Genomic DNA, 22,289 nt, shown 5'->3' with positions numbered 1-22,289 from the left:
AGACACGAGGATTTGAAGCCATGCATCTGGCATGTGCCTGTTGCCACAGCTATGTTTTGCCCCTCAGAAGTCTCAGAGCCCCTAACTCAAGCCGGCATCCCGGGTCCCTTCTCCTCCTGTGCATCTAGAAGCCAGTAAACCTCTCAGGAGTACCATAGATGGTGGTGACCCAGGACTAGAGCAGCAGTGAGATTTGCAGACCATCCTCTAGGACTGAGCCAGACCTACACCTCTCCAAGGTAGGAATATGGGCTAGCAGGAGGTTCCCTCGCCTGGTAGGGAGTCTCCAGCTCGCCTCTGCCCCTCCTCCTTGTTTATTTCTCCAGTGGAAAGGACCTGGGCCTTGGAAATCCACTGAGGACAAAGGAGGACTACTGTAACAAAACCCCACAAACTGGGGGCTTAAACAACAGACATTTATTTGTCACAGTTCTGGAGGCTAGGAAATCCAAGATCAGTGTGCCAGCCAGTTCCGTTCCTAGTGGAGAACTTTTTCCTGACTTGAAGATGTCTGCCTTCTTGCTGTGTCCTCACATATGAAAGGGGGAGAGAGAGAGAGAGAGAGCAAGAGAGAGAGAGAGAGCGCGCGAGCATGCACAGCAAGCATGCTCTCTGGTGTCTCTTCCTCTTATAAGGACACTAATCCCATCATGGAGGCCCCACTCTCGTGACCTCATCCAAACCTAATTACTTCCCAAAAGCCCCACCTCCAAGTACCATCACATTGCAGGTTAGGGCTTCAATACGTGAATACAGGGCAGACACAGAACATCCAGGCCATAACAGGCTTACAGGCATATTCTCAGTCTGTCCCCAGAGTTGGTCTCTGACTTCTAGGTGCTGTGAACTTAATCACTTCGGTATCTTCAATTTCCTTATGTGCATGGGAAATCCCCCTTTCAGAGCATGATGAAGGGAGCAAAGTGAGCCCCCCATCTCACATCCTGAGGTCAGGAAGGAAAAAAGTGCTGGGGCTTCACTCAGGAGGGAGTCTCCCACCCTTCCTGCTCTGCCCTTGATGGGGGTAGGGGGGAGTTGGCAGACTATTGTGTGGATTCAGAACGCTGGTTTTCTATAATTTCTGACTTGTATAGCTGCAGGATATCCCAGTGGTTCTGGTCTGTTTTTTACAAAAAAAATTTTTTTAACATTTATTTATTTTTGAGAGACAGAACATGAGGGGGTGGGGGGCAGGGATGCAGAGAGGGAGACACAGAATTGGAAGCAGGCTCCAGGCTCTGACCTGTGAGCCTGACACAGGGCTCGAACCATGAGATTATGACCTGAGCTAAAGTTGGACGCTTAACTAACTGAGCCACCCAGACACCCCATATTCTGGTCTGTTCTTAAGTAGCACAGTCTGGGGCAAATCTGCAATAGCTTATCTTCTGAGGGAGAGTGGCCCTGGTTAAGGAGAGCCTAGGATGGTGTGCATGTGTTGGGTGAATGCAGCGTATGAGGCCCGGGGCTTACCTCTTGCCCTCTGACCATGTGGGGCTCAGTGGCTGCCCTTTTCTTCTCTCTCTGCTGTCAGAGTCTGGAATATGGAGGTGCTGTGGGTATGCTGCTGAGTGTGGATGGCCTCCAGGTGGCTGCAGCTGGCTGGCCTGGCAGAGTCCCATTTCCATGAGACATGATCATGGAGACACTTGGTGGGAAGTGGCTTCTTAGAGCTGGTGCCCAATCTCCATAACTACCGATGTGTTAGTTTGTTAGGGCTGTGTAACAAAGAGCCACACACTGGGTGGCTCACACAATAGACATTTATTGTCTCACAGTTATGGAGGCTAAAAGTCTGGGATCAAGGTTTCAGCAGGATTGGTTCCTTCTGAGGGCGGGTGTAAGGGAGAATCTGCCTCAGGCCTTTTCTCCTGGTATGTAGGTGGCTGTCTTCATGTTGACGTGGTGTTCTCTCTACCTGCTCGTCTGTCTTTAAATTTCTCTTTTCTATAAGGATATAGTCATATTGGATTTGGGCCCAATCTAAGATCTCATTTGAACTTGGTAAAGACTGTGTCTCCAAATAAGGTCACATTTGGATATTTTGGGAGTTAATACTTCAATACATAAATTTGGGTGGCAGGGGAGACCTGCTTCAGCCCATAACACTGTACTTCTTTCCTCTTTTTAAAAAATGTCTAAACCTGGCTGATCATTATTTTTTTGTTTGGGTTTTTATTTGGGGGGGGGGACGGTGGTTAACGTAAAATTTACCATCTTACCCATTTTTTTAAATGTTTATTTTTGAGAGAAAGAGAGAGTGTGCAAGTGGGGAAGGGGCAGAGAGAGAGGGAGATACAGAATCCCAAGTGGGCTCCATGCTCTGAGCCATCAGCACAGAGCCTGATGCAGGGCTCGAACTCAAACCATGAGATCATGACCTGAGTCAAAGCCAGATGCTTAACCAGCTAAGCCACCCAGGCGCCCCCATCTTAACCATTTTTTTTTAAACCTTGGCTTTTAAAGTCTTTACTTTTTTTAATGTTTATTTGTTCTTGAGAGAGAAAGAGAGAGTGAGCAGGGAAAGGGCATAGAGGGAGACACAGAATCTGAACTAGGCTCCAAGCCTGACGTGGGGCTCAAACTCACAAACTGCAAGATCATGATCTGAGTTGAAGTCGGATGCTTAACCAACTGAGCCACCCAGGCTCCCACCATCTTAGCCATTTTTAAGCATACAGTTCAGTAGTGTTAAATACATTTACATTGTTGTGCAACCATCAGCACTGTTGATCTCCATAACTTTTTCTTCATCCCAAACAGAAACTCTACACCCAGTGAGCAGTAAGTCCCCACTGCCCTTCCTTCCCAGCCCCTAACAACCCCCATTCCATTATCTATCTCTGTGAATTTGCCTATTCTAGGTACCTCCTATGTCATGGACTGAATATGTGTGCCCCCTCCCCCTCCGCCAATTCATACATTGAATCCTTCTAACTCACAGTGTGATATTTGTAGGTGGGGCCTTTGGGAGATAGATCACGAGGGCAGCCCTCATGATGGGATTAGTGCCCTTATAAGAAGAGACCTGGAGAGTTAGCACCCTCTTTCTTTCCACCCACCAAGAAAAGGCCATATGAGGACAGAGCAAGAATGCATCTGTCTGCAAGCTAGGAAGAGAGCTCTCACCAGAACCTAACCATGCCGGCACCTTGATTGTCCTCTTCAGGCTTCCAGAATTGTGCAAAAATAGATTTCTATTGTTTAAGCCACTCAGTCTATGGTATTTTGTTATGGCAGCCCTAGCAAACTAATACTTATGTCAGTGGAATCATGAAGTGTTTTTCTTTTTGTGACTTTCTTATTTCACTAAGCACAATCTCCTCAAGGTTCATCCATGTTATATAGCATGTTATAGGACTTCCTTCTTTTTATTTTTAAAGATTTTATTTTTAAGTAATCTCTACACCCAACATAGGGCTTGAACCTACAAGATCTAGAGTCACTTACTCTACTGACTGAACCAGCCAGGCACCCCAGACTTCCTTCTTTTTTAAGACTGAGTAATATTCTATTATATGTGTATACCACATTTTGTTTATCCATTCATCTGCCAGTGGACACTTTGGGTTGCTTCTGCCTTTCAGCCATTGTGAATAATGCTGCTATGAACATGGATATATACGTGTATCTCCTTTCCTAACCCTCCCCAGGCAGTGTGAAGGTGGAGGTGGGGAAAGTGGGTGTTCCTCCCGCCCTCTCAAGCTTACCTTGCCTGAAACAACAAATATGTGTTCTTCCACAGTTCAGGAGGCCAAATTAAGGTATATGGCAGGACCATGTTTCTCTGGAGGCTCCAGGCAAGAATCTTCTGTTGCCATTTGCAGTTCCTGGTGGCCCCGTGCGTTCCTTGGCTTGTGGCCACAGCATTTTAATCTCTGCCTCCACCTTCACACAGCCTTCTCTTCTTCTGTCTCTCAAAAGGACATTTGTCACTGGATTTAGGGTCCATTGGATAATCCTAGGTGATCTCATCTCAAAGTCCTTAATTTAATTATATCTGCAAGGACTCTTTTGCCAAAGTAAGTTCCATTCACACATGCCAGGTGTTAGGATATGGACATGTCTTTTTGGGGCCACGATTCAACACACTATAGTGTCCTTCCCACCTTCATGTTCTGGAGGGTAGCCAGTGTCTGCCTCTTTTTAGGTCTTGGAGTGGTCACTTCCTTAGGGAGATGGTCTCTGCTGCCCTGCCTGAGGGTCTGGCTGCCCCTCATGGGTGGCTTTGCCATGATGTACATATCATGTGACTCCTGGAATTCTGGCAGCTCACAGGAGCAGGGGATGGGTCTGTGGTGCCTGCCATCATATGCCCAGCACAGTGCCTGGCATGAAATAGAAGTGTCATGGGGTACCTGGATGGCTCGGTTGAACATCTAACTTCGGCTTAGGTCATAATGTCGTGGGTTCAAGCCCCATGTCAGACTTTGCGCTCATAGCACGGAGCCTGCTTCAGATTCTCTCTCTCCCTCTGTCTCTGCTCCTCCCCTGCTCATGCATGTGCCCTCTCTCTCTTTCTCAAAAATAAATAAACATTAAAAAAGAAAAGAAAAAAAATAGAAGTGTCATACATCTTGGCTGAATGTTGGGTACCCAACATTGTCTGAGGCCAAACTGCCTCCAAGAAACCTTTCTGAACCTTGTTGCAGAGTCAAGGTGGTGCTAAAGAAGAATAATCACATCATCCGGTGACTGAGGGCTGCAGCTTCCCAGCTGGTGTTCCAGCCTCTGCCTGCCCTGCCCCGGCACCAGCTGGTTCCAGCCCCAGGCCCAGAACATAAATAATCTTTCCCTCCTCAAGGATCCAAGAGCTTTAGGCACAGGTGGGTCCTTGAAGATAGAAGAAAATCTTTTAACTGCTCTCTGGATGCTGATTGGGGGGCCTCGTCTACCCACACTGGGGGCATTCAGTCTTTATTGCTAAAAGTCACCCTCAAAGTTGACCTTGTGGTGATTCAGTCTCCAACCAGTTGGAACCCAAACCACAGGTGTAAGAGTCATAAGAGCTATTGTTATTAGTCCGTTTGTCTCCTCCGAGAGAGCTTAGCCTTGTTCAGGGAATCTAGAGCTGCCTGGAGAGCTGAAGCATCAGGCATGAGCAGGACAGGCTCGGGCCCTTCCCAGCTAGCATTTTCTGGCCTTTCTGGGAGACTTGCCTAGCCTCAGGGCCTTCTGTGTGCACAAGCTGGTCTGGGCTGTGACCTCCTACTACCCAGGCAGCCGGAGCTTTCCACACTAGCTTGGTGACGTCATTGCTGGGGTGGCAGCATGAAGTAGGATCATGGTCCCGGGATCCTAGGGTGCTCTCTTTGCCTCTCCTTCTCCCACAAAACCAAGGGCTCTAACAACAGGCCTCTCTCCAGGATACAGTGGCCAACTAGATGGGGGACATCTTGTTTGTAAAGAATTTTGACCCCCTTGCTGTAGATACAACAGAAGGGACAGCTGCCAGCCTGATGGCAGAGAAGAAAGCAGAAAGCCACCCAAACCAACCAGATATCTTAGAAAGTAAAGCAGTGGGTGGCCTGAGGTACTGGTGCCAGGCAGTGCTGACGTCTGTCCGGAATGATGTTCTTGGTCTTCAGGAAACAGCTGGATAATGTTCCGGGTTCCCTGTTTTAACAGAGGAAAACAGATCTTTTTTTTTTTTTTTTTTTTTTTTTTTTTTGAAGTGAAATGACATAACATAAAACTAATCATTTCAAAGCGAACAACTCATGCCTAGTACAGTCACGATTTTGTGCAACCACTGCCTCTGTTTGGTTCCCACTTTGATCACCCCTGAAGGAAATCCCATACTCATTAAGCATCCACTTTCTGTCTCAATGGATTTGTCTCTTCTGGACATTTCATATAAATGGAATCAGACAGTAGGTGTTTTTTTATGATCGCCTTCCTCAATTAGCGTAACGTTTCCAATGTCCACCTGTGTTGGTACTTCATTCCTTTTTGAGACTGAATGTTGTTCCATTATATAGATACTCTGCAGTTTATTTATCCATTTATCAGTTGATGGACATTTGGGTCGTTTTACCTTTTGGCTGTTGTGAATAATGCCACTTGAATATAGCTTGAATTATTCTGGTACAAGTTTTGCTTTGAACACCTGTTCTCACTCCTTTTGGTCATATGGAGAGGAATTGCTAAGTCATGTAGTTATCAGCTCAGCCTTTTAGAAATGTCTTCAGAAAATGACCAAATATGCAGGTGACACAAATGGACCTCGGCGTAGTCAAGCTCCACCTGTTCCTCTCTTGTAGACTCCTTTCCTTGTCTGAAAAATGAGCATCTAGAAGTTTCTGCCTGTTAAGGGGTCAGAGTGGATTCAAGGAGATCAGCACTGTCCCTCACCCAGAGGAAGTGCCCAGGAAAGGGTAGCAGGTATTTTGGAAAAATGCCTGCCTGCTGTGGCACATTTGAGACTTTTCTACTGTTTGGGAAACTCACTTCCCTGAAGCACTGCAGATATTCCCTGACTGTACTTGGGGTTCTGCTACACAGTAAAGAAGCCAGTCGAGCTCCAGGACCCACGGCCTATCCTGTAGATAGAATCTGCTCTCAGCACACGGGGTGTGGGAGGAAACCTCAAGGCTGTGCACAGGCGTGGTGTCCAGAGCCAGCTCGAACCTGTGGAACCTGTGTGCCCTTCGGTGAGACCTAGATCTTTCTGTCCCAGCCACAGTTTTCTGAGCCTCTCCTGGAGGGGCGATGCCTACCTGGCAAGACATCCCCAAGGACATGAGCTGCCGTCTGCAAGTCACCAGCACCACAACATTGTCAGCACTGTGCTGTTTGCCTGTGGCCCAGGGAGGGAGGGGAAAGCAGGGCTTCTGCAGATACGATAAGGTGGGGTCTCAGTGCCTGCATCTGCAGAAACCTGCCCACTGTAGCTGGTGAGCCACCGGAAAGAAGATGGTGTTTGGTCCTCTTTTACTTTGGTAAAATACCGCCCAGCCATTTGCTAACAGTGTCAACGGGGATAGGAGACCACCCTGCCTCTGTCTTAATGCATAATGAAGTTCCTGCCATACCACCCCCACCTGAGTTCCCAGTATCCCTTCTTCTTTCCTCTCAACCCTGGTATGTGTTTATCAGGATCGCTCCCCTGGCCATTTACAGCTGTTCCCATATCTGTTCTGGGAGGGGAGGGCTGAGATCATAACCTTAGTTCCTTCTGAGGATTTGCTTCAGGCTCTTCTCTTGGGGTGCCTTGGTCAGAGGGTGGGACAGGAGCTGGGATCTGAGCCCCGCACCTCTGGCAGCAGCAAGGCAATGGAAGCAGGATCTGGGGACGTTCCAGGTACATTGGGTCCAGGAGGGCCTCTCCTACAGCTGGGAAACATGTGGCCAGTGGTCTGAGCTTGGTTCTGCACACGTGTCCTGGGAACCCTTGCGGCAGAGATCCCAGCAGGGCCTGGCAAAGGCCTCACAGTGAGATGCTTGCTTCCTGGCTTGCAGATATGAAAATAGGGAAGGAGTGTCAAAGTTACTGGAGATGTTTGAACCGAGACTGGGCTAAGGGAAAGACAGGCTGTGGGGAGAGGCTAGGGGCCCCTGGAGGAGCTGACAGGACTGAAGCTGGGCAAAGGGCATTTGATGCTTTGGAGGCAGGTAACTCTCTGGCCCTCTGAGAGCTCTGAGGATGGTTGCTGCAGGGCTTTGGGCACCTGTGGTGCTGTGATCCTGTGAGGGGTCCTGCTCCAGCACTGGGTGTGATCTGTGATTACCAGATTCTTATGGGCTGGCAGGAATCTCATCCAGTCTGCATCAGGAAAATGCGGGTGGGCTGCATCAGGAAAATGCGGGTGGGCAGGGACGTGGCCTGGAAAAGATGATATATAAACTCTGTAAGAGTAGAGGGGTAGCTGCTGGAAACAAACAGTGGCTGTGCCAGTTGGACTGGTCTGGCCGTGTGACACTGGGCCTCCTTTTGAGGCTACATACACATAGCCGAGCAAGGCTTCCTTTTATTGTCCTTTGTTATGAAACAAATACACAGAAGACTATAATGAAGCCCGGGTACCCGCCACCCAGCCTGCTCTTATCAACTCAGGGAGCAAACTGCTTGGAAGTTTCCATTCTGTGCTTATTTTAGATGTGGTTGCAGGGGGCTGTCCACATGAAGGGGATGAGCCCTCCCCACAGCTCAGCTACCCGAGCATTGCCCCTATCTGGGAGGGATCTTAGGAATATGTGCATGTGGTATATACTTACTGCATAACATCAAATGGAACATCTTAATCATTCTTAAGCATACCACTCATGCTCATTGGCATTTGGTACATTAATACTGTTGTGCAGCCATCACCACCATCCATCTCCAGAACTTTCTCATCTTCTCAGACGGAAACTCTGTACCCACAATATACCAATTCCCCATTCCTTCCTCCCCTGGCACCCACCATTCTACTTTCTGCTCGATGATTCTGACAATTCCAGGTTCCTCATATAAGTGCACTCACACACTAAATTGAGCATTTTGTGACAGGCTTATTTCCCATAGCATCATGACCTCAAGGTTCATCCATGTTGTAGCATGGAGTCAGAATTGCCTTCCTTTTTAAGACTAAGTAATATTCCACTGCATATCCATACCACATTTTGCTTATCCATTCATCCATCAGTGGATACTTGAGTTGCTTCCACAGTTTGGCTGTTGTGAATACTGTTGCTAGGAACTCGGGTGTGCAAATATCTATTTGAGTCCCTGTTTGCAATTCTTCTAAGTATATACCCAGAAGTGAAATCGCTTGATCATATAGTAACTCTATGTTTAATCTTTCTGAAGGATTTTTTTTTTTTTAAACCAGCATTGTCCTTGAGGTGTAAGAAGGGGATGTGATCTGGGCTGACTGGGACTTATTCCTCCCACTTGGTGGGGGTGGGGGTGGCTGCCTTTTGTTCTTGCATCAAAGACTAGATTTTAGATTTGCAGAGTGCAGGGATTGTGGCTGCTAAGCCGACTTGCCTGGAGCGGAGGAGGTTTTGGATTTCACTGTGCACATCCCTTTTCCACACTCAGCCAGCCGCTGTCTGCCAGCTCTGAATGGGCCTCACTCTCCCCCGCCCTCCTCCCCGCTGGTTAGCTGCTCTGTTGATCAACCCTCATTTCCCTGAGCCTCTTGTAGCCTTAGGATCGTAGCCCCTTCCCCCTGCCCCCTCCTCTGAAACCAGTGTTTGCTTTCAGCTTTGGGTAGAACTTTGTAGGAAGCTCCGGGCTTAACTCAGCCACCAGGTTCCCAGTTCTTTGAGGTAATGAGACTTCCCACTGGGTGTTCCTGGTAGAGGAGGGGAGAGCAAGGCCCCTCTCTCACTTTGCTCTGGTTCTTGGGAAATGGCAGCTCCCAGAGCCCCCCAGTAATATACTTTGTGCTCGAAGAGATGCGGGGACCCAGGAGTGGAAAACTGCAGTGTGAAAGAAAGTCCCTGTATGCTGCTTAGGATGGGCGACAAGGAAATGAGAGCTTTCCTGCTCCCTCTGTCTCATTTGCACTGGAGCGGGCTGGATTCACTGGGACCATGGGCTGAAGCCTCAGGTGGAATGCAGCAGTAGCAGTGACCAGCCATCCGGAATCCAGACATAAAAGCATTAGTTCCTCAGACATCAGTTTGGGGAGATGTGTGCAGAATTGGAAACAGCTGGGTTTTTAGTTGTCTGATGGTTATAATTACCTTGTGGAGTCCGGCTATGGAACCTGGTTTTTCAGTCTCACCTGGTGGAGGTGAAGCGTCCGTATCAGAGTCAATGGCCCCACACAACCCTAGCCAGCAAACCTTTAGCAGGCACTTGGTTTTGCCCTGGGTTTTAGGGCATTGCTAAGCTAGCACTTTGTTTCACACATGTGGAATCTTTACAGTCTTTGGAGAGAGCCCCCTGAGTCTGACCCTAAAGTTCTTACTTGGGGTGTCACTTGATATTAATTTGATCTTGAACATGAGCTCAATGTAGTCACAGGCCGGGACATCAGGTGGTGGTTCTCAGATTAAGGGTGCTCTTCCAGGTGATGAATCTGTTGACTTTCTAAAAGGTCATTATTTCAAAAAAAAAAAAAAATGAACAGTTTAAAGTTTCTTAGAGAGGATGTGTGGACGCTGAAAATTCTGTGCTAATATAAAAGCGGAGTCCAGAGGAGGAGTGGGGAGCAGAGGAAGGAAGCTGTCGAAGGAGGTGAGGTCAGGAGGCAGGCAGGGCATGACTGGCTGACCCACACAGTGACCGTAACATTTTAGAGCTGAGTGGGCCTCTATCAATTGTATAGTTCACATGCCTGATTGTAAAATCAGGAAAACTGAGACACGGACAGCTTAAGTGACCTGCACTAATTCTCACCGGTAGGTAGTAACCTGGGCAGGACCAGAGCCTCACTTCTGGGAAATTCACACCACAGCTCATAGAACTGGCCCACCTGCCCCACCTGGAGGAAGTGTCCTGGGTTACAGAAGTAGAGCAAAGACCCTCCTGGCCCAGGGGGATCATTCAGGCTACCTGTGAGGAAGTCATCTGACAGCTAAAGCCTTTTGTCCAGGGCCTGAGCTGCCTTTGAAAGCAGCTCCCATGGAAGGCAAGTTTTCAGTAGGGGCTGCTGCAATGCAGGGTTCATATCATGGATGTTGAGAGGACAAGAAGTCCTCTGTGTTCATTTTGGTTAAAAAGAATCTGGGATTCCCCAGAAGGAAATGGAAGCTGAAGTCAGACCTGTTTGGGGGCTGGGGTGTGGGGTTAGGGTTCTGCATTAACAGGGTTTTGTGTTTTTTAATACATTTAAACCCTCCCCATCTGTCCTCGGGGATGCTGGGCCAGAGCTGGTTGAGTGCCTTTGGAGATACTTAGGAGGAGGAGACAGAACTTGGCCTTGGCCTCTGACTGTCCTGGTAGGACAGTACAAACCCCAGCAGGGCTGAGCATTGATAACCAACACGGTGATGGTACCAGGAGCTCCTCTGTAGCCCATGGAGCTTGTTAGGGGACACAGTAGGAGCCCACCCAGCTCTGAGTGTCCCCTACCCTGTCTGCCACTGTCAACTCAGAATTGGCCTCTGTTGGAGCCCTCCTGCAGACACACAGGGCAGCAGAGCTCTGCCTGGCCTTTGTGGTTAGCGCCTGTATGCAGACAGCAGGGACACAGTGTGGGTGACAGCCAGCACAGTGCCAGCTCCCAGCTTGTGCCAGTGCAGCAGTCTTAGTCCTGGCTTCTTAAAGAACCCCCAGGAAGCCTTTGCAGCCACCAGGGCGCAGATCTCCCTGAGCGTCTGATTTCAGTGGTCTCTGTTTTTGAAGCTCCCCAGGTGGCTCTAACGTGTAACCAGGGCTAAGGACACCTCTTAGAGGGCATGTGACCTGCTGGGACACAGAAGTGGAGAAAGTGGGAGAGGCAGAGGTGTGTGAGGAAGCTGGGACGTAGGCAGATGAGTTGCACAGTGCACTGGCAGCCGTCATAGCTGGATGTGGTGAGCACCTGGTCACTCCAGCCACGGCTCCTCTTGGCTGCTGCATGGAAAGAACTGAAAACAGTCCCCCCACTAGAATTGCAGGGTCGACTCTGGAAGCCTGTGCCTGCCTGGCCTAGGTGGTCAGTGCCACCTAGAGGTTGAGCCCCAGACTGGGTATGCTTGGTGGCGGAAGTTGTAATCTTGTAAATAAACACTGCAGAGGCTGCCTGTGGTGGTGACATTTGGACAGGACTGCTTGCCGGTGAGTCATGGGGAAGGTGATGTAACCCGATCAGGATGACCTCAGAAATCCCATGGGCTGTGAAGATGCCCTGTGAAAGGAGTCAAGAAGTGACCCCCACATGAGACTTGGAGTGGACTGGGCCCTTGTGGGTTAATGTCCTGGTGAGGATCCATTGGATTAGAACAGTTCTGAAAACAGAGCTATAGAAAGGCTGGCCAAGGGGTATGGGCTTTGTAATTTAGCCAGGAGGAAGGGGTGACTGTCTTCAGGTGCTTTTAGAATGGAGGTGTTATTTTCTCTAACTAGATGGTTCCGAACAGCATGGAGCCGGCCATAGGGTAGGCCACTTTTGTCCTCACAGGGACACTCAGGTTGGGGTAAAGATGGTCTGGGACTTTGCCACACCCACTGGGAGGTGGGCTGAGAGTCAGCCAAGAGGCAGAGTGGGGTAAGGGGAAAGGGCTGCAGCACCTGTTCCCTGGGTTGGGACTGGTGGGCCTGGGGCACTGCTCACAGTGGCCAGGGTTTGCACCTGGAGTGGCATGATCTGAGCTTCTTGCCCCCATCAGATCCCCACGGACAGGTACACAAGGACCATCCCCGAGAGCAAGATGCTAGCATTTGAGGTCCATCTTTCTGTAATGGCTCAGGCCTACTCCCAGGACAAGGGCAGATGTGCCCCAGACAGTGTCCTGAAAGCCCAGTCTCATTGTCTGGGGGCATACCACTGTTCTGGCCCTGCCTCACCCTGTGGTCTTTGCTCAGTCTGTTGTGAAGGTGCGGTCATACTACCTGAAGTCTTTGTTCAACACCTCTGTGTGATAGCATCAGCCCAATGCCTGCTGGGGCAGGTGGGGTGTGGACCCTCCCAGGCAGACCTCTCTCTGGCCCCTCTCCCTATATCTAACACGGCTGCTTCTCTACACACAGATACGTCGTTTGGAACGCCACCTGGCTATAGCTGTGCTGCAGACCGGGCTGAGGAGCAGCGCCGGCACCAAGATGGGCTGCCCTACATCGATGACTCACCCTCTTCCTCACCCCACCTTGGCAGCAAGGGCAGGGGCAGCCGGGATGCACTGGCCTCAGGAGCCCTGGAGTCTACCAAAGCGGTGAGTCCCAGGGTGGGAGGGCCAGGTGTGAAATAAGGCTTAGATCTGGCTCTGGCCTGCTGTCTACTTCCTAAAGGTGCCCTGCAGCACATCCACTCTCTCAGGGGCAAGTAGCAAGTAGGTGATGTCAGGAGCAACCAGTGGTTGAAGTCGCTAAAAACGCCTTCTTCTTTCCCCCATCCGGGGCACCTGCTGATCTGGAGACAGCATGCAAGGTGCTTTCAGCAGGGACTTCATGGAACTCTGTCAGCCAAGTGTGGAGGAGACAGGCAGCATATGCAGAGGCTGAGAATGCCACCACTGTTCTACCAGCAGGACGTGGTGGCAGTCCCAGCAGTGGTGCTGAGGGGCAGGGGAGGGGGACAGTGTCTGGGCTCTTGTCCTTGCGCTGCATGCAATGCACTTGCTCCTTTTTGCCAAAAGGAGTGCTGCTGATGACTCCATCCATTTGACCAGGATCTTCCTCTTGAGGTATAATTGTCATTAACGGTCCTGATGTCACCTCCACTTTGGAACCGAAGCTCCAAGGTCATGTGGCTAGTGTGTATTGGCACATTCAGCAGATGCCCTCCTTCACTCCCAGAGATGGTCCTGGGCCCCTCTCTTGTAAGCACATAGCCCTGGGGTTGTTGTAGGCTCCTAGGGTAGTCCCACATGAGCTGGTGGCCTCACTGCTTTGATCTGTTCCATTGCCCTGGAGGGGCACTTCAGAGGTACATTAGAGCCCAGGCATGCACCCCCTACCTTTGGGACAGAGGGTGTCCCTTTGACTTCTCAGGTTCTTTTCTTCTTGAGTTGAGATCATGTCCCTGGGGCAGGTTGCACCTCACTGTCTTCCTGTTGCCCCTCATGACAGATACCTTCTCTCTTTTGCTTAGCTTGTTTCTGATGATGTCCTCCCCAGGCTTAAATTCAAGAGAGGAATCTGCTTTTCTCCGTTGTTGGTGGGAAGTGCCAGAAGCATATCTTTTCACTGCAGTTGCTTTTCTGCTGGGCTGATGCTTCAGCTGCAGGACTGCTTCTTATTTATGCTTTTGTGATTTCTAAAGACTCTGGCGCTGGGTAGGCTTCCCATTCTGAAACACAAGGATGGGAAGGGAAGCCAGTGTGTAACACACACCTACCTTGTGCAGTTTTGATCCAACATCTGGTTTCACTGTTTCACAGATTAGGAAACTGAGGTTCAGAGAGATGAAGTAACTTGCTCAAGGCCATGCAGCTACCAGATTTGAAGCCTTCTCAAATCCTCAGATGACACTCTTTTCTTTAACTACCTTGCCTTTCTCAGTGCCCTCCCTTGCTTCTTGCTTCACAAGCATGATTTGGTACAGACGGGGATCTTTCCAGTCCTGAATAAGCAGGCTGAGTCCTAAACTTGGGATAGGGCTGCCCTAGGAGGCTGATCTGCCCTCCTTGTGCCCAGACCCCATGCAGCTTGGCTGCCCATCCCCACCAGACTTCTGCCTTCAGACCCTCATCTACACTGACTTGGAGTTCTGCCCTCAGCTTTTAGCCATAGTCTGAGGGCTTAACTGCTATGGAGCCTATCCACATCTGGGTGTCCACTCCCTCCTTTGGCCCCCGTGGGAGCCCATAGCCATGTCTCATCTTATACATCTGTGCTTGCCAGACATGGGGTCTCCAATCCCAAGTACGCCACCTGGCCCAGAGGAGGTGTCAGGGAGTGTTTGGAGAAGATGGGAAATTTTCCTTTCCTTTCCTTTCCTTTCCTTTCCTTCCCTTTCCTTCCCTTCCCTTCCCTTCCCTTCCCTTCCCTTCCCTTCCCTTCCCTTCCCTCCCCTCCCCTCCCCTCCCCTCCCCTCCCCTCCCCTCCCCCCCTCCCCTATCCTATCCTATCCTATCCTATCCTATTTTTTAATGTGTATTTTTGAGAGAGACAGACAGAGCGTGAGCAGGGGTGGAGTAGAAAGAGAGAGGGGGACACAGAATCTGAAGCAGGCTCCATGCCCCGAGCCATCAGTACAGAGCCTAATGTGGGGCTCAAACTCACAAACCATGAGATTGTAACCTGAGTTGAAGTCAGACACTTAACCAACTGAGCCACCCAGGTGCCCCTCTTTTCTTTTTTATTGCATTCACATATACATAATGTAAAATTTTCCATCTTAACCATTTTGAAGTATGCAATTCAGTAGTATGAAATGCATTCACCTTGTTGTACAGCCATCAGGACTGTCCATCCCCCTAACTCTTCATCTTGTAAATCTGAAGATCTGCACTTATTAAACAGCTCCCTACTCTCCCCTGCCCCCAGCCCCTTTAAACCACCATTCTGCTTCCTGTCTCTATTAACTACTTCACCTCATGTAAGTGGAGTCACACAGTATTCATCTTTTTGTGACGGGCTTATTTCACCAAGCGTAATGTCTTCGATTCATCCGTGTAGTAGCATATTGCAGAATAATTCCCTTCCTTTTTTAAGGCTGAATAATATTCCGTTGTACATATATACTACCTTTTGGTAATTCATTCATTGGTTGGTAGACACTTGGGTTGCTTCATATTTTGGCTATTAAGAAAAATGCCACTATGAACATGGGAGTACAAATATCTGTTCGAGATCCTGCTTTCAGTTCTTTTGGGGGAATGACCCAGAAATGGAATTGCTGGATCCTATGGTAGTTCTGTTTTTAATTTTTTAAGGAGCCTTCATACCATTTTCCACAATGGTTGCACCATTTTATATTCCCACCAACAGCCAACAAGCATTTTGGTTTCTCTACATCCTTGCCAGTACTTGTTTTCTGTTTGTTTGTTTATAGCGGTTCTCCTAATGAATGTGAGATGGTAAGATGGGAATTTGATTGGAAAAGGACTGTGTAGCTTTGTTCCCGAAGCCCTCTGGTTAGGTGTTTGGAGCCCTGGGGCAGACACCCTCCACTGCCCTGGAGATAGACCTGGCATTGACTTTCTGGTTTCCCTGTCAGTGCAGTGCCTGGACAGTGAGACTTTCTTCTTTATTTTTTTTATTTTTGGTTTGAAGAAGACAGCTGTTACTTTCTAATGCCCACAAGCAGCATGCTGGTCTTGAGGCCCAAGGTGCCCAATCCTGACCAGTTAGGCTGGGGGAAATCCCTGCTCATCTTTTCCTACCCTCCCAGAGGATGCTCATCTCCGTCTACTGAGCTTGAGCTCTTTGGGCTGGGGGGCAATCAGGAGAACTTTCTATGCGCTCCATGGCAACCAGGTGGCTCAGTGAACTCCGAAGTTGCAGGTCTGTTCCATGAATGCCTGTCCCCAGGGGAAGGTAGGAAGTCAGCAGAGGCCAGGAACCCTCTTGCCTGGGATGCTGTGGGAAGGACCCAGGCCACCTTGGGTGGGTCCTGGTGACCAAGGTTACCTTCCAACCCTGAGGGCTTATGACATTCTCCACCCCTGGACGTTCTGAGGTGCCTGCTGATGTTGACCAAGCTGTCTGCATTTCCCCCTTGAACGATGACCGTGCAATCCCAGATGGGGACAGAAGCCGCAGGAGAGGGCAGGCTGCCCCCAGGCAAGAGCCATCAGGCATACCTCCATCTCTTCATGGCCAGGTGAGGATACATCTTAGCAAGCCCCTTGGAAGAAGAGCAGGCCATTTTGATGACCACTGCCTCTCTCTGCTGGGAGGGTAAAGCTGACATCATTGAACTGAGGGAAGCAAGGCAGTATCATGGACACTTCTAGAGGCTGTAGTCAGAGCTGTGGGCTAGCAAGTAACCTTCCTTCAACAGTGTCAGGGAAAGGGGTGAGGGTCTGGAATTACCCCCAGCTGCCATCCTGGGGTCAGTGGCAGAGGGCCTGTGTTCTGCCAGATCAGCATGGTCAGTCCTTCCTAGCGTCCTCAAGAGTCCCAACATCATCCCACCTATTTGTTTATAAGGGGAGACGTCAAGGCACAGAGACGGCAGCTGACAGTGGTCGAGCATCTCCTCACTGGGTTCTGTGACACGCTGTGTGACATTGCTCCCCGCAGTGACCTGCCAGGCCCTGTCCCCAGCATACCAGCAAGAGGCAGGCCCAGAAACATTGGTCCTCAGCGAGAAGGGGCTGATACCACCTCAGCCCACATTTCTCACATTCAGGGGCCCCTCAGTGAGTGGCAGAGCTGGATAGGCCTGCCAGCCAGGGGCCTTTCGTGGGCACGTAGAGGCCGAGAAAGCAAACACACACTTGGATTCTGCTGCTTGGCAGAAATGCCATGCCCTTGGGCTGCCTCAGCCCATTGGGGGCCCATGGACCCTTTGGGGATTTTTTGTTTGGGGTGGGGTTTTGTTTGTTTTTTTTAGGTGGAAGTCAAAGTATATGCACATATTCAATCAGTCACTCCTACTGATTGAATGCAAGTGAAATTGGCAGTTTTTACAAGGGAACTCAACAAGGGGCTCAGGAATGTTTGAAGACAAACAACCCTGCTTTATAACTTTGATACTGGCCATCACTTCATTCAGTGTATCTGGTCAATAGTTGTGCTCATGGAACAGAAATTGTAACTCTGAGTCAAGCTGTTATCTGAGCAACCACAAGTTCATTCACTTTTATGATTCACTGGTTAGAGATGCTTTGATTGTTCTGGTCCCCCAGTGAGGCTCTGCAGCAGACAGAGCAGGATAAATGTTACGTCCCTATGGCTCAGCTTGGCTACAATTGCCGAGCTCTGGGTCCTGACTTAAATAGTGATAATGTTTGCTCACACCTGTCCTCTCTGCAGAGTTGGAGAGGGCAGGTATTTGGTGCCAGCCCAGCCTGTATGCTTCCTCCTGAGAGCCCTCCCAGGTTGGTTTATCAGTGGGCAGGCATAAGAACTGTACTGCCTGCCCTGCATGTTAGCTCAGATCCTTATGCAGAGGCCAGCCCTCTTGCCAGTGAAGGCATGGCCCCTGCCCAGAGAGGAAGACAGGGTCCTTTGTTGAGAGACCTGGCTGTCAACTCCCAGCTGGGAGCAGCCCACCCCTTCACAGCCAGGGTTTTGCACTCTGATCACCCTGGCTCCCTCAGAGTGGGGCTGGGGGTAAAGGGTGCTCTCCAAATTCTGCCCTGCCACTCTGTTCCAGCTCTTGCCCTTGTGGGCCTGGTGGCAGTTCTGTTCACCTGGGTCCCTCTGTCAACTTTCCCACCTTGTCATGCCCAGTTTGTTTTTATCTGCTCTGTCTGCCTCAGGTTTGTGTGGCTTGCTCCCTTCCCTGCCCTCTGCCCCTGCCCTGGCCCGAGTTGAAGTGGGAGGCCTTCCTTCTGGCTTGCTGCCTTCTTTTTCCAGTTGCCCTTCTCCTCCGGCTTTCTCTCCACCACGATCTCCCCACCGTCATGATCCCAACTGGATTCACGTGCCCTTTCCAGAACTGGCATGTGCGCAAAGCAGGGTTATAAATAACCCTGGTCCTGGCCCTGCCCTTTGTTCTCTATCTTCTGCATTTCTTTCCCGCCCTCTCCAACAAGGCAGAGTTGGCTGACTTCTGAGCTGTCCCTGTCTGCCACCAGCCCCCAGCACCATTCTGGGGCTCAGGAGACGATTCCTGGTCCAAAAAGAGGTATCTGCACCCGTGTCTTCTCCCCAGCCTAGCACATTCCCCAGGCCAGACATTCCCCTGAGCTGGCCACACCCTTCAGAACAGGGAGAGCTGGAGCCGGCGCCTTCCTGCCTGCGCTTTTTTTCCTCCCAGCTTTCCAAATTGTGTGGGTGGGAATGAGACGCACTGCCACCCATGTGAGCACCGGCATCTCGTGCTGGGTGGGGCTCTACCACCACCACCCCAGCCCCCCCATGGGCGCTCACAGTAGCAAGATTGTTCCTCAGCACACAGCAGGGCTGGGTGGGTGACTGCTGGTGCCCAAGAAGCCTGCTGTGCCCTTCACCTTACCTCTTCCCTTGCTTGGGGCACAAATGGCACCTGGACACGATGGGAAGTGTGTTCAGGGTCATCTGAGAGCTACTTCTCCCAACGGGCTGCCACCATGCATGGTGACCTCAGTGGGCTGAGATGATAAGAGGGGTCAGCATCCCCTACCCCTGCACAACTGTGCACTGTGTGTCACAGACTTGCTGACTGTGGTGGCACTGGGGGCCCTGGAGCAGGCTAAGTTCACAGTTCTGGATCTTGGCACCTGCTTGTCAAACAGACCAGGGTTCCAGAAGAGCACTCAGAGCTTCACAAAGGTACAGCCAAAGCTAGGGCCCAACCAGGAGTTCTAGATCCATTCATTCGTTGGTTTGTTTGTTCATTGTCTTCATGGAGCACCTATTTGTTCCGGGCACTTTGCTGGCACAGGAAGTTTCAAGATCAGGCACAACATATCCTAGAGATTTCTGCCTGTGAAGCCACTGCCCAGTGTGCCCTGGGTGGGGGAGGGGGTTCTGTGTGGAGTGGTACCTTTCCCTGGAGCAATACTTAGCCATGATCTTGGCGGCTGCCTTGTATGTATGCATGAGTACACGCACATACTTGGGCATGCATGTACACACATATGCATGCACCAAGCTCATGCACACTTAGAGATTCCCAAAGCAAAGTGGTGGTTCAGGAAGACTTTTTGGATGGTCCCACAGTGGACAGTTAAGATGTGATACAAGCCTCAGGGACCAGAAAGCAGAAGCAGGTGGGACATGGGGATCAGGCCTTCCTTCCCCAGTTTATACCCAGGCAGCTGATGCTCAGGGCAAGAGGGCAGTTGCCCGAGACTGGGGCTCACCAGGCAGGCCTGGCTCTGTAGCCCTGTCCCCCGACTCCTGGCCCTGGGTGCTTCCTGCTGGGCCAGCCATCTGTGTCACTGAATGCCTCCCTCCTGCCACTTCAGGAAATTGGAAAGGGAAGCATGGTTGGGGGCACACAGTGGGGCCATACTGGGGAGGCCCTGATTCTAGGCTCTGTAGAGACACCATGAGGCCTGAGCTGGCCTTAGGTCCTTCCTCGAACCTAGTGGTTCTCACCTAGGGGCGATTTGGCCCCGGAGGACATGTGGCAACATCTTGCAAACATTTGTGGCTGTCCCAGCTGGGGGTAGGAGTGGGTGTTGCTACTGGCACCTGTGGGTAGAAACCAGAAATGCTGCCCAACACCCTATAGGGCCCCCCAGCATCCAAAACAGAATTCTTCAGCCTTAGATATCAGCAGTGCCGAGGACCAGGCACCTGCCCCAGACCAGCAATCTCCCCTGAGTGGTTCAGGAAAGTGGACCGAAGGGGCAGCACTCTGGTTCTACACCCGAGGGCTACCACAGTGTGGTTGTCTCATGTTCACCCATAGGTGGAAAACCAGTGGCAGAATGGGCAGGGGTGTTGTCTCAGTTTCTGTGGACTACAGTGGACCTGTTAGCATAGGGCCAGGCAGAGGGAGCATGGGCAGGCAGTGGGCACAACCAACCTCTGACCCTGACTCCCTCACTAGTGGTCAGGTCACAGGCCCCCTCCAGGTGTGCAGAGCATAGCCCCCTGTGCTGCCCAGACACCCAGCTGGCCCATGGGGGAAGTGGCCAGGAAGTCATACAGCAGTTTTTATACCTTTGGCATCAATATTTTCTATTAGTTTACTGGGCAGCTGTAACAAAGTCCCACAGACCGGGGCATCTTGCCCCAACTGCCCAGCTCCACGCTGCCCATTTCTCAATGTCATGACAAAGGGTGGCTCTTGGTTTTGCTGGATGACCCCTCCAGAATTTTCAGTGACCATGAGCAAGTGGCCGACTGGCCGAGGCTCCAGTGCCTCCCTTTATTTCTACATGGAGCCTTCTCCAGAGGCTTGTCCTTAGGTTGAGAAACAGGTCTTCCTCTCTGAGAGTGGCCACATAGGGCATCGTCCCCCAGGTCTGACCTCTGTCTGTTTCTCCTGCAGAATGAGCTGGACTTGGAAAAGGGCTTGGAGATGAGGAAGTGGGTGCTGTCTGGAATCCTGGCTAGCGAGGAGACTTACCTGAGCCACCTGGAGGCGCTGCTGCTGGTGAGGAGCGGGGAGGGCCTGAGCTGGGCCGGGGCACGCTGCTCACAGGCCCCAGGTCAGCCATCAGAAGGCAGCCCCCCTTGCCTGGAGTCACTGAGACATCGGTAGGCGGGCCAGAAATTTCCCCTCTGTAGAAGTTGGGCTTCCCCGTGGGGCAGTGGACACTAACATAGGACAGGTGCCAAACCAAGCTGGCTTTACATTTTTATTTTTAATGGAATTTAAAAATAAAAACACACATGTCACTTAACCATGACTTTCTGTGGTCACACCATGCACCTGAGAAAGGGCAAGCCCTCTCATGTGTGCCACTCCACCTGTCACCCGTGTCACCTCACCTGTGCCCTCTTCCAGCCCATGAAGCCTTTGAAGGCTGCTGCCACCACCTCTCAGCCAGTGCTGACAAGCCAGCAGATTGAGACCATCTTCTTCAAAGTGCCTGAGCTCTATGAGATCCACAAGGAGTTCTATGACGGGCTCTTCCCCCGAGTACAGCAGTGGAGCCACCAGCAGCGAGTGGGTGACCTCTTCCAGAAACTGGTGAGTGACTCGGAACAGGTGCACGGCAGCCTCCCAGGAGCTTGCAGCTCTACAGGGATCAAGCCTCTCCCTTGACCTGCAGGCATGTGTTGCCAAGGGCTCTGGGACACCGAACCCTTATTTTAAGGCTCCACACTCAACGTGGGACTTGAACTCACGACCCTGAGATCAAGAGTCACATGCTGTACCAACTGAGCCAGCCAGGCGCCCTTGGAGAATTTTTTTTTTTTTTAAGTGGTGTGGGGAGGGGAGATGTGGTCACTAAAAATCAAGGTAGCGGGAAAAGTACCCCTGGAGCCTGAAGGAGGGCCCTGGTAGAGAGAAGTGGGGAAAACCCACCTTAGCTCCTACCAGCAGCTGTTTTCAGAAACAACAGGCATATTTAATGCTGACTTTGACAGGGACACCTTCATGCCTTATAGAAATCAAGACTGGTTCTTATGGATAGACTAGAGAAATGCGGGGCAGGGTGGTTTGTAACTGCGGAGTGTGGACTGAGGCATAGCCTCTCAGTGAGAGGCAGTCTGGCTCCTGAGTAGCAGGGTACAAGGGGGCCCATCTCACCTTAGCTGAGGCAGGCCCTATAAGGCAGGTCCTGTCCTCACCACTGAGGGGGTGAGAAGCCTGAGGAACTGCGGGTCACTTGCTGGGACTGTAATCCTGGTTTGTCTCCAAAAGGAGGGCCTTTGCTGCTGCCTTCAGGGGTCATAAAACTGAAGGATAGCTGGTGCTGGATGACAAAATAAGAATTTCTGAAAGGGCTTGATGAGCCCATACTGACAAGGAATCCTTATGGCAGAGGTGGCTGTGGGTTCAGGCTGTGGCCTCTGTCCCAGAGGCAGAAGCACCCTATCAGGACAGAAGGGGCCCACCGTGAAAGCAGGTCAAGGGCCTCTGCAGCCCTTTGCTGACCACAGGACCCAAGAAGAGCCAAGGATATGGCTTCTAAAACATCAATGGAACCAATAAAACCTAGCAATCAGATGAAAGATGCTGTGGCAGGCCCCTTGGCACTGGCCAGGCCACATC

At 50.9% G+C, this 22,289-nt stretch overlaps 1 protein-coding gene across 3 annotated transcripts in view; it reads left to right on the top strand.

Moving 5' to 3' along the window:
• The window catches only part of BCR (BCR activator of RhoGEF and GTPase), a 128,177-nt gene that overhangs the window by 52,749 nt on the left and 53,139 nt on the right, over positions 1 to 22,289 (top strand). For all 3 annotated transcript variants that reach the window (XM_043557900.1, XM_043557902.1, XM_043557901.1), the window contains exons 2-4: positions 12,608 to 12,789; positions 20,616 to 20,720; positions 21,075 to 21,260. In XM_043557900.1, coding sequence (XP_043413835.1) covers positions 12,608 to 12,789; positions 20,616 to 20,720; positions 21,075 to 21,260 — 473 coding nt within the window. The remainder of the gene's footprint in view (positions 1 to 12,607; positions 12,790 to 20,615; positions 20,721 to 21,074; positions 21,261 to 22,289) is intronic.

Source organism: Prionailurus bengalensis, chromosome D3 (assembly GCF_016509475.1).
Source record: "Prionailurus bengalensis isolate Pbe53 chromosome D3, Fcat_Pben_1.1_paternal_pri, whole genome shotgun sequence".
Taxonomy (NCBI): domain Eukaryota; kingdom Metazoa; phylum Chordata; class Mammalia; order Carnivora; family Felidae; genus Prionailurus; species Prionailurus bengalensis.
This window is presented reverse-complemented; position numbering and strand designations above follow the sequence as displayed.